The sequence below is a fragment of the Myripristis murdjan genome, chromosome 5 (genome assembly GCF_902150065.1).
Source record: "Myripristis murdjan chromosome 5, fMyrMur1.1, whole genome shotgun sequence".
In the NCBI taxonomy this organism is placed as follows: domain Eukaryota; kingdom Metazoa; phylum Chordata; class Actinopteri; order Holocentriformes; family Holocentridae; genus Myripristis; species Myripristis murdjan.
In genome coordinates, this window is record NC_043984.1 from 33,962,618 (window position 1) to 33,975,199 (window position 12,582).

A 12,582-nucleotide genomic window follows, 5' to 3' on the forward strand; every position below is an offset into this window, starting at 1 on the left:
GTTACACACTGTGTGAGATCAATGCCAAGCACTGCTGTAAAAACCTGATACTGCAGTGAATAATGATGCTTATGAACAGAGAGCATGCTGGGAGGAAGACGCTGCTGAGCGCCGGCTTGTTACTGACCCAGCCGGTGGAAACGGACGCCGTCCCAGGTGGCGACGCCGTCCCAGGTGGTGACGCAGCGCTGCTCCTCCGGCCCGGTTGATGTGCGGGATCTCTATAAACCATCCAGGAAAGCCGATATAGATTGGTGTGTGTGAAGCGTTTTGCCTCGCGGTGTTTCCACCTGGAGGACTGTGTGTTAACCCTGCACAGCCTGAGCCATCAGGAAATTGCCAGAAAACTCTAATTCTAATTCTAAACTGTTTATTGAACCTAATGGCAGATTTAAAAATTTAAAAAAAAGAAATTAAATAACACTTATCCTACATGAGTTTCACTGTGCACCGCATTTTCTAACAAGCAAAAATATGCAGAACACAACATTTTTAACCCCTAAACTTCAAGTTTCCTTTAAATCTTTCCTCAAGTAATTTCAAACATAAACTATTTTTTTTTCCATATCGTACGACGTCATCATACATGTTCTGCATCTGCTTCACTGAGGCCGTATCACCTCGATATCCCATCACTTTGACTTTTTCAAAATTGGGAAAAATATCCATGCAAAACCACGAGATGCACAGATAATCCAGCAGGGGGCAGAAGGCGTGTCTGGTGTGTGTTCTGGGGGATGTGTCAGAGTGTGTAAGCACATGAGCAATCGAGGAAAACTAAAATGGCTTTTCAATTTCGGTCTCAATCGATATTTTACACTTTGTTAAAAATGAAGTTTCACATGTTACAGGCGTAAATCATTAAAAGCATCGAAAAAAAATCCCTCAGGTAACCAAGGAAACGAAACAGAAGTCACTTAAAGCTTTTTAACATCACAGCGTGATGACCGCTTTAATTTACACACAGAGAGAGAGAGGGAGAGAGAGAGAGAGAGAGAGAGAGGGAGAGAGAGAGAGGGAGACAGCAAGAAGAAGAGTGAGGGAGCGGAGGTGGTTAAGACTGACACACACACACGCTGTCATACACACTCTATCACAAAGACACATGCACACACTGATGGAGCCTCCTGGGGAATCTGTGTAGCATTACTGTGTGTGTGTGTGTGTGTGTGTGTGTGTGTGTCATTGGAGCATTGATCTTGGCTTCAGAGAGCAATTAACCTCTCAACCTAGTAGTCAGCGTCTCTCTCTCTCTCTCTCTCTCTCTCTCACACACACACACACACATTGCTCAGTGTGTGTGTGTGTGTGATCACTTAGCAGAGACTGAATATGAAGCAGGTTCATTTCATCCTGAGTTTCCTCTTTTTGTGATGCTTTGTGCGGCGGAAACACATCCCGATTTCCCAGTTTGCATTTCTGCCATTTACAAAATAAATAAATAAACAAAAATCAAAAAAATCTCCATTAACTCCGTAATCTGTTTGAATTTTTAAAAATTGCCGTTTATGACTATTCTTAGTAGTTTATGATAACAGCTGATATGGAAATGTCTGCAGAGAGTTTCATCAAACACCTGGTGCTGCTGGAGTGAATGTGAGGAACTGTGTGTGTGTGTGTGTGTGTGTGTGTGTGTGTGTGTGTGTGTGTGTGTGTGTGTGTGTGATCCGGAAAAGATCTGATCACTGACATTAATAAAAAAAAAACAAAAAAAAAAAACACATTATTTACAGGTTTAAAAAACGGAACTGTCCATCAATGACAGCATGAAAAATGACAGGACTTTATTTTTAATTTTTAATTCTGGCCCCATGTCAGTTCTCACAGAAGTGTGTTTCTGTCTCCAACTGAAAAAAAAAAAAAAAAAAATCTATGGAGCATTTCTTTACCATACCAAATGCAGTAGTTAAACCAAATCAATCAATCAATCAATCAATCAATCAATCAATCAATGTGCCAGTGTGATGAGATAATCCCGCTTGTCTCCAGTGCAGTTTCACTTGTTACAGGAGATTTAGGAATATTAATCTGTTGAAACGAGGCAGAATAAGGCAGATTGGCCTCCAGGATCAGGAAAATGACACTCGATTCAAGAAAATTGATTGACAGCTGATCTGACCGTGTGACTCGGTGGTTCACCGGCTGATTTAACAAAACGTTTAGTCAGTGCTTGAATTTTTATTCGTTTTATGGTCCAACTTGTAATTTAATGTCCCGTTTTAGGGCTGTTATCTTTCACTCCATTTTTTTTTTTTTATAATCCCTGGCATCTCATTTTACTGTTGTGTTGCTGCTTGTTTGTGTCTGTGAGGCTGATATAAAAATAAAATGTTTACTATTATTATCATCATTATTGTTATTATTACTTTTTTTTTTATGAAGTGAAGAACAGGCTGCTGAGTGACTGGAGAGGTGCTGATTATTTGGTTAATTGCCTGTTCTGGCAGTAAAACGCTGAACACACACAGGAGCTGCAGCGTGGCTCAACAACTCCCTCTAGTGGAGATCACACAGAAACACAAGCTTTGCTCTTGAACCCAAGCCTCTCCTCTCACATGCTCTACATGTATGCATATATTTTTCTCTCTCTCTGAACTCACATCGCACTGCAAAAACAAAACAGTCTCCATCCTAATGAGTCCTTCAGTTACAATCCTGTTTTTCTTCCAATAAAAAAAAGAAGAAAAAAAAAATCCCACTGGAAACATCCAGTAACAATCAACTTGAATCTTCTCATGTCGTTTTCTTGATCCTTGTTGCCCGCTTTGCCTTGTTTAACATATTTTTAACATATTTGTGTGTGGAAAAACAAGACTTTCACACAGAATCTCACAGACTTGTTGACACGGATCTTTTCTGCAGTGTGTCATGTTAATGAGCATTTAGAGGCAGCAGGAGTCTCTGTCTCTATGTGTGTGTGTGTGTGTGTGTGTGTGTGTGTGCCAGATTTGTGGATTTGGCTGTATTCAGGCCTGTTGCTGTGCATGTGGGTTTTTCTCTTAAGTGTCCTCAGTTTTGATGTCAAGTCTCCGTCTTGGCATCAGAAGTGAAAGTTTGCTCTTCTCTCGTTTGCAGATATCAACATGGCAGGAGAGCCGAGGCCCAACAGACCCAAAGGCCTGAAGCGATCGGCGGCTTCCCTCTACAGGTACACGCCGCCGCTTCTTAAACCATCCACTGACCCACCCACTTTTCATACAAATACATGTGACACTCTCGACTCTCACCGTCTCAGTGCTGGGACGGTCTCGAAAACCAGGTTGCAATTTTTCAAAAATATCCCATGACTTCATAAAATCATTTAGCTGATTCAAAACAAGCTTTTCCAAAAATTTGACCGGTCTGCAATTATTGAGAAGTGAAGCATCTGAGCTGTGAAAACACCCATCTGACGAGAGATGGTGTTAAGTAAATCTTCATCTTAAAAGCTATAAACTTTAAAAATATATATATAAAATGATGTGTGGGAATGGCATTTAAAAAGCAGGTTGCAGGTTTTAATTTGGGGAATAACTTTGCGGAGCCTCTCAGCATCGACCAGGACGAACTCCTCCGGTGTTTCCTCACATGAAGAGAAACGTTCTGGGCTTTGAAATGACACCAGTTTGATGTTTTCGTGTCTGTTTTGATCTCTGAAGTGGACTGCAGAGCTGGGAAACGTCCTGCCACACTAACACAGGGTCACTTCAACCATCAGCGGCTAGACAGAGGATTTTTGGGTTATTTCAGTTATCAGTTATTCCTTTTGAGGAGTGTGCTTGTCTTGCATGTTTAATTGCCGTATTGTAAGTAAGGTAAATCAGCTGTTCACGGATAGTTGTTGGATAATTTATTCTTCAATTCCTCAATTGTTTAATCTCCTCATTTCTCCAAGGATTAGGGATGAGGGGTCTTTTTTAGCTGAAGTGCTGCTAATCTTACCAAGATTATTTGTCTTATTTCAAGTCAAAAATGTCTTATTCCTAGTCAAAATATCTCATTACACTTAAAATAAGACATGATCACCTCAGAAGTAACTTGTTTTTAGACAATTGTCACTTGTTTCAAGTGAAAATTTGTTTGTTTCATTGGCAAAATTTGTTTGTTTCATGCTAATTTTCACTTATTTCAAGTGAATTTTCACTTTTTCCACTGGCAAATTTTGCCAATGAAACAAGCAAATTTTCACTTGAAACAAGTGACAATTGTCTAAAAACAAGTTACTGCTGAGGTGATCATGTCTTATTTTAAGTGTAATGAGATATTTTGACTAGGAATAAGACAAATAATCTTGGTAAGATTTTGTGTTTTTGCAGTGTACTGTGTCCAGGGTGGCTCTTAGTTTCCTGTTTCTTCTTCTTTCTACGACCAAATCACAAGAGGAGGGAAAAAATGTCCAAATCAATTAGTCAGATTTCTAACACTCGGAGCATTCTGGGTATCGCGGCGGCCGATGCTCTCGGAGGCCGAGGGATAGGAAAGTGAAGCAAGAGAGGCATTATTATGACCACAAAATATGTTTTTGTTTTATGAAAAAAAAAAAAATCCCACTCCATGCCCTTGTGTGGGAGTGGAGAGTTCACAGGCTTTAATTGGAGCGGGCTGAGGCGTTCGCGGCGCCCACGCGGCTCAGCGGCACCCTGACGGAGGCCGGGGTGTTTTATGGACGGCGGCCGCCTGGAGGAGGCCGCGTGGACTGTGGAGGTGTTGTTTAATGTGCCGGCCCTCGCCAATTAAAGCCGCTCGAACGCTCAGACCCACACGGGTGTTAAGACTTTGGGGGATTTCGTGATAAGGGAACATATCTGTGGTTGTAATATTTCCTGCCTTCCTCGCCAGCACAATCCTCTGGCTGCATGTTTGGAGGCGATGCGAAACCCTGCGAGGCTCTCTCTCCTCCAGACCTGACAGATTGATTGTTTGAGTGAGTAATTGGTTGATACTGGGTTTAAACCAATGTTTTGGGCCAGTATTGCACTTCTATTAAATATTGACAGTTGGTCAGGTTTCTCCCACACCACAGCTACATGAACTCTGCAAGCCCTGCATTGTTTTTCTTACTCATTTAATTTCTTAGTAATGTTTTCTTTAAATTAACCATTAGTAAACTTTCTCAGAGTTTCCGTTACCACTGAATCAGTGTGTGTGTGTGTGTGTGTGTGTGTGTGTGTGTGTGTTGCCTTGGCCGGGGCTTGCCGGGTCTAAATGCTTTCTTCTCCCTGACTAAAATTCTCGGGTAAAACACTTGAAATACTTGAAATATTTTGGTGTGAAAATGTTGAAATTTAAAGACACAGAGCCAAAAAAATGTCAGTTTTTCACAGAAGGACGTCAGCGCCAGCCTACAAAAAACCCCAAAAGGCTCAACGCCCTTGTTGACGCCTTTTTCCTTTTTCACACAAAAATCAAACCGATGTCCTCATTACTGACTCTGAGTCATCAGACGCATCAAAGGAACTTCCGTTATTTTTCATCTTGAAAGATTCGGGGCCGTCCCAAGAAGAGGAGCACAGCGGCAAGATTTGAAAAGTAATTAATTTGTTGCAGGCCTGTCTCTTCTTTGCAGAGTTAAAAAGAGGTAAAAGATTATTACACAGTCATCCTCTGGACTGGACTTAGTGTCAAGGCGCACAGATTTTTCTCATATTAACTAGTGTTAATGCTGTTGTGCAAGGTAATACAGATCAGTCAGAGTAGCAGTGAGCAGAGCAGTCTTTCCACCAGACAGTTTACCGACTTGAGCTCTAAATTTCTGTATCAGCCTCAACCTGTTCCTCTTCCTCCTCTTCAGTTTCTACGAAAGCTGCACTGAAACGTCACGTTCTGCAGATAAATTCAGACACCGCAACAAGTTCAAGTTCAAGATTTATTCCTCACATGCATGAATGTACAGGTACAGCAGCGGTGAAATGTAATTGCAACAACTCCGGCACTGTGCAAGTAAAAATAGATAGAATAAAATAGTTAAAAAAATAAAAATAAAAATAAAATAAAATAAAGATAAAGATAAAATAAAGATAAAATAGAAAATATATATAACATTCCTATATACAATCTACAACCTATATACAATATACAACAATATACAATAAGTACAAATAAGTAGAAGAAACCCTGAAGAGCAACGCGCTCCGACGGAGGTTCAGAGTTAGTGTGAAAAAGTTCATTCCAAGCAGTGCCCCCTTGTGGCTGGAAGTCTGCAGCTTCACCACATTTTCAAATCAGAGCGGAGAGACAAAATAGTCCATGTGAGAGGCCCTGGCAGAGGAAAAGGTGTCCCACACACACCTTGTCTGCTTTGGGTTTCTGCAAACGGCAGGCCACCTCTGTGTTTACTAGGGGTGTAACGATACACAAAAATCACAATTCGATACATACCTCGGTTTTGATGTCTCGATTCGGTACATTTTCGATACAGTATGGGAACAAAATGCAAAACATAAAATTGCTTTAAATAAGCAATTTTATGTTTGTTAGGAACTTTATTGTAACATTATACAAAATATAAAAAAAAAAAAAAACTCAGCTGAGCAATGTCGGCACACTGCCTTCATTTTATCCACTTGTCTTTGTCCATTGCAACATTTGACCAGGAAGCCGAAGTTTTCCCAAACAGGAGATTTTAACGACAGGGGGCGCTCTTCAAGCTCTAGTTTCTCGCTGGTGCCGGTTTCGGTAGCATTAGCCGTAGCCATGACATCAGTAGTCAGGCTTCAGGTCATGCTTCAGGTGTAGCTTATTATGCTTCTTCTTCGAGAGCTTAGACGCTTCCATGGTGCACTGCTGCCCTCTACTGTTTCGCACGTGTAGCTGCAGGTGGATATGGATAAATGAAAACGAAACTTATGTTCCGCCACCTATTATACTCGGGTGGTAACTCACCCGTGCTGCACACCTCTGTACCGAACCCAACAGCCTGTACCGAACTGAACGCCCTGTATCGAAAATTTTCAATACGAATACATGTATCGTTACACCCCTAGTGTTTACAGAGGTGGTGCTTGATGCCCTCTAGTGGTCAGAAAAGGACGTAGTGCAGCTTTAAATTAGCACGAGTTTCAATCTTGACAAACAATGTTATCATGATGTGATCATAATCAGTCATACTCATGCAGCAGTCATACTTAAGAGCATTTAAAGGCTACAAGAGTATTAATATATAAAGATTGTAATTACTGAGTGCACTGCCGCCGTGCAGCTTTGTCAGAAGAGTGAGAACACACACTCGGGCGTTTCTGGTTCAAGGAAGCTCTTATAACTGACCTCTTTATGTTTTAGACACGAACAGATGCAAATGATTAAATTATTAAGCAAAACAAAGGCTCGACTCGAGGACTGCCAGTCGGCCGAGGGTCAGGCGGGTGAACACGCTGACGTTCTGAGTGCTGTCAGAGTGTGTGTGTGTGTGTGTGTGTGTGTGTGTTGGTGCTGTGAATGCTGTGCCCGAGGCCTTTCCACAGCGACCAGAATGAACTTTTCAGGAAACACGAGGGACAAGAACAATGGTGAGAGTAGAGAGGAAAAAAAATACATTAGTACAATATCTGGTGAAGCTTTTCAAAAACGGACAAAAGTCCAAAATGCGAAGACCCGGGAGGGAAAGTTCACACAGCGATTTGGTTTCAGACCCTCGTCGTTTTAGCACATTCCTGTGGAAACGGCGACCGGATGGAGAACGTCTCTTTTTATGTATGTGTGTATTTATTTATTTATTTATTTATCTGTGTTTTTCAGTAAATGTCTTTTCACTTTCGCTCTTTAGGCCTCATTTCAAGGCTCTCTGTAAACACACACACACACACACACACACACACACACACACCCTCCTCATTATCGTTGGGCTGCTGCTGTTTCTGTCACGGCTGCTTCAGTTTATTTCACCTTAATTTATTTTAGCTCCCATATTTTTCATTTATGCATTTTCCTATCGGTCTGGAAATCCCTCCTCTCTCTCAGCCTCACTTCTTCTCTTCTGCCATCGCTGGAACAGTCTGATCTGTGACCTTTGACCTCCTTATTTTGGGTATCTTGATGCTTTCATAATCAGACTATCATGTGGTTTCTGCATCTCAACCACACAGTTTGTAAATCTTCCAATTGTTATTATTTTTTTATATATAAATATATTTTTTGGCAGATCACATTGCTTGTATGTGCAAATAAACCTCAAATGAAGTTAATAGAAACCTCAAATGTTTTTTTTTTTTTTTTTTTATGTGTTTTTTTTATTTGCTGTATGGGGGAACAATGCATTGCAAGATGTTTTTCTAAAGTAACTATGTTGAATTGTGTTTTTATGTTTTTTTCCCCCCAGTGGCTATGAGTTTGACTACGACTACTACAGAGAAGACTTCTACGACAGGTAAGAGGATGGATGGATGGATGGATGGAGAGTTGGATGACAACCTTCCTCGGTCTGATTCTGCATTCTTGTGTTTTACTTTTAGGAAAATGTTACTTTAATCCCTAAAATACGTCAAAATCTCTGTATGCAGAATGAGCAATACACACTAAAACCTCCAAATTCACTCAGTTCACTCGTATCTATGAAATTTTAGAGGATCAAGTAGAAAAGATGAACGAGTGATGATGGGATGTGATGGACTGAACGATACTGAGATTTTTCACAGCTGATACTGGTATTGATTATTAGTAATGTGGGACACTGATAACCAATACTCAGGGCTGATATTCATTTGCAGTAAATTTGAAAATCACAGTGTCAAAGTTTACAGTATTGGAAATGTTTCACTTTGAATTAACAAATTAACAAATGTTTAATTGACTGATTATTAGTTAAAAAAAAAATGAAAATTTATGGGGAAAAATGAAAATGAGCAAGAAAAAAATTAAAATTTGAAGAAAAAAAATATTAATATGAATATTTATAAGGCTGAAGCTGCATTCAGATGCCTTTCAAAAGCATTTAATGAAATGAAAATTGTCCTTAAGGTGAGTGTTACTTATCTTGGCAACATGCAACAACTTGGTGTTTTTGTCTTTCTGTGAATCAAATCAAATGCAAACCCGGTGAAAAGGTAAAAAGGGAAATGAAAATTGTGAGGATATCATTGGAAACACTGCGGCACTCACACGCTCCTTCAGACAGAGAGGCGGAGTCTGTTTTCACATCAGCCATCATGTCAATCAAAATTACGATTGCGAATCTTGGCACTGATAATCCTGCAGGACTGATAACTGGTCGGTCTCTAGTTCTTGGGCGGCGGCATTTCATCCACAAATGACCGACACTTTTGAAAAATCCGAACGTGAAGCGGCGTCTGCCCGAGTTTCATGGATCGGTGTGAGCACACATCACGCATGAACCTGTAAAGAGGACAGACTGTAATGACTCTCTCATGAAACTCCACATGAAAACAGATGAAGGATTACAGCTGTCCGCCCAGCGTCTGCCTGTGATCAAAGAAGATGATCTTTGCCTTTATCCCAGCAGAAAAAAAAAAAAAAACGCTGGCCGGGGTCATCCAGTGACATAACGGGCCAAGGGTTTTGAAACATTCGCGGTAAGACCGTCATGATTGTGGGAAGAACGCTGCTCTTCCAAAACCTCCTCTGACTCCTGTCAAAACGCATCCAACTTGGTTTTAAAATAGCAGCTCGGCTTTGAGAACGGGGAGCCCACGCTGTCGTCTGTGTTCATGAGAGACGAGTCGTCATTTTACACTCACATTTTCACAGTTTCTGCTGCTCTTCGTCGGAGTGACTGCTGACGAGCGAGCGGATCGAAAGGCCTCGCCCAGGTTGTTGGCTGTAGGGCGGCAAAGGGGTGGAAAATTTCCAGTAAATTTCTAGAAACTCATGGGAACCTGAGCTGGGAAATTTTGGGAATAATATAACATTCAATGGGAATTAATGGGAATATATGGGAATTAATTACCTGGAAATTTGGGGTAATTTATACTGTATCATATAACATGTAACTGTATCATATACAAACATAAATATAATCTTTTTGTTTTGTCCTAAGTAGACATGTCCGCAAACTAATACAAATTTAATAAATGACATTTTTGACTTTGATTTATTAGTAGAGTAGAACTTCGATCCATTGTTTCATTGAACAACAGAAAACATGAATGTGGAAATAAATAAACACAATCCCTACAATCCTGTGATTAAAATAAAAAGTCTCATTCAGAATGTAAAATGGACGCATTTTCTCTCAAGCTTCTCAAACCTCTAGTTTTCCTCATTTTTCCACAGTCCTTTCAGGTGTCAGTCTCTTCTTCCTGGACCTCATCAACCTCAATGATGATGGAGGCTGCAGGTGCAAGTGCAAAGATTATGCTGCATTTAAGTTCCCTGACGTAGGCTAACCACCACTTTTGCACATTTCGGATTTGTTCTTGTTAAATTCCGATAATTCCCATATATTCCCACTAATTCCCACGGAGAGTTTCCAAATTACCCTAGCCGGCTGCCCCATGGATTGAACCTGTGGCTTTCAAGGTAGCAGGATGCTTCCTCCAAAAGTCAAAAAGTCAAACTTCTGTAAAGAAAGCAGAAGCATGAAGCAAGCACACACGAAGTTACATAATGTGGAATGAGAAAGACATGAGACACCTCAAGTTCCAGAATGTCAGAAACGGTCGTCCACCTGGGATTTTTGTGCTCTGTGAGGCTCGTACACGGTTATGGTTGGAAACAGGGGTGTAGTAGTGCAGGGCAAACGCAACTAAATGCTATTTACCCACCTCCTGAAATCTGAAATGACGTTTTGAAATGACGTTTTGCTCCTGCCCTGGAGTGTTTATGCAGAGCTCAGATTCACACACTTGACACTTGATTCCCCATCATAATTTCTGTTTTACAAACCCTTGGATCGCTTGTTTTGTCCGCTGCCTGAGTGCAGACAGGTTGTGGCATCACGTTGTGATCATGACGCAGCCATCAGCTCACCACCCGGTTGTGACAGACGGGAATAAAAACAAGCGCTCCCTCCTGTGCATTAATGCTGACACAAGCAAAGACTGGCACTGGTTCCATGACAGAGAGACAGACGTCCACAAGATGGACACGCACCGCGGCCTGAAGTTCCTCTACCAGTTTTAAAAGTAGGAAGAACAATTTATGAGGCTTGTGGCAAAGCAGCCACTCAAAAGCAACAAATGAATAAAGTCCTCATAACAATTTACCTTTCACTTGGTATGAACAATATCTTCCTATAAAGAGTACATCATGTTTGACGTGAGATTTTCCATTTTGTTCACAAGGCAGATAGATAGTCACACAAAATAGAGACCATAGGAACAATCGGCCTATATGGAAAGTCAGTTAAGTGCAGGGCCCATAATGCACAAGCTGAGATGAACAAGGATTTACCCACATCACCTCAGTCCTGGAGGTTAAAAAAAAAAAGCTGACCAAAAATGGTGTGATAAACCGTGACACAAAAAAGAGCATCCGAGAACACAAAACTTGTTGAACGTCGAAGGACATGGACTGAAACAGAAGACCAGGCTGGGTTCCTCTGCTGTCAGCTAAGAGTAAGAAAACGAAGCTCAAGTCCACATTCTTGTCCACATTCATGTCAAAGGCTCATCATGTGAACACCACGACGTAAACGCTGCTTGCTCCTGACCAGCTGCATCGCTTCATCCTTCCAGCAGGATGAAGGACCATGTCGCAAAGCACGCATCTTCTCAGGAAGGTTCCAAGAGCATGACAGCGAATCTAGCTCAGCCCTCAGATCTCAACCCAGGACAGACCTTTGGGGCGGATGTTTGCAGTGTGGATGTTCTGCCAAAAAGAAATCAGTCAAGAACGGAGTGAAGCTGTGGAGATAGTACGCAGCGAGATCCCAGAGGACTGTTTCTGCATCGGTTCAGAAACATGGCCTCGAGGAATTCAGGCTGTTCTGATGGCAAACATTGGGTCCTACCTGCTATTAGCCATGTATACCTGAAAAAGCAGCCTCTTGGTGAACATTTTCACAAAGTAAATCATAAATCAGTTTGCACCTTTGGTAGGTAGGAGCACATTCAAGCAGTGCAATGCAAGCAGAAGATGCTTTGGGGTGGCAGCAACAGCATGGAATGGGACAGATGTACAAAACGGGTGGATTCAAACCAGCAACTTTCTGGTGGCAAGTTGGAGCTCCAATCCATCCATCAACCCATTCATCTCCCATGTCAGCCCCTGTATCAGAGGAAGAGGAACAAAGCCGCGTTTGTTTTCCCAGCATGACATCTGTATTAACAGATGCTGAAACACGCTGACCAGCTGAGCGGCAGACCTCAGCGCTGATTTACAGCCTTGTGATCCAGGCACAGGGCTGTAAATCTGCGCCGTAAAAGAGTCCTGGCCTCACTTCCAGGCTGGCACTTGAATTGTACCGGCGCAGAGTCTTTTTTGAGCCTGTGAACGCCGTGTAACGTGATGTTTCACTAATGCCGTGATAACCGGACATCTTCTGCTCATCTGCTGCACTGCTGTTGGTTGGGAAGCCACAGACAGAGCTGTCAAACTGTCATATTTCTTTCTTTCTTTCCACATTCGGGCTGGCTGCTCTGTGGTTTTATTCTGTGTTTTGCAATTTCTGTCTTTCTGTGTGTTTCTTTTCCTGTATATTTTTCCCTTTTT

General features: G+C 41.6%; 2 protein-coding genes across 2 annotated transcripts in view; both read left to right on the top strand.

The window, feature by feature from the left end:
• The window catches only part of LOC115359829 (zinc finger protein 585A-like), a 1,044,768-nt gene that overhangs the window by 336,592 nt on the left and 695,594 nt on the right, over positions 1–12,582 (top strand). The gene's annotated exons all lie outside the window — the stretch shown is intronic.
• The window catches only part of raly (RALY heterogeneous nuclear ribonucleoprotein), a 55,196-nt gene that overhangs the window by 8,351 nt on the left and 34,263 nt on the right, over positions 1–12,582 (top strand). The window contains exons 2-3 of the mRNA XM_030052399.1: positions 3,076–3,148; positions 8,294–8,341. Of these exons, the coding sequence (XP_029908259.1) occupies positions 3,076–3,148; positions 8,294–8,341 (121 nt within the window). The remainder of the gene's footprint in view (positions 1–3,075; positions 3,149–8,293; positions 8,342–12,582) is intronic.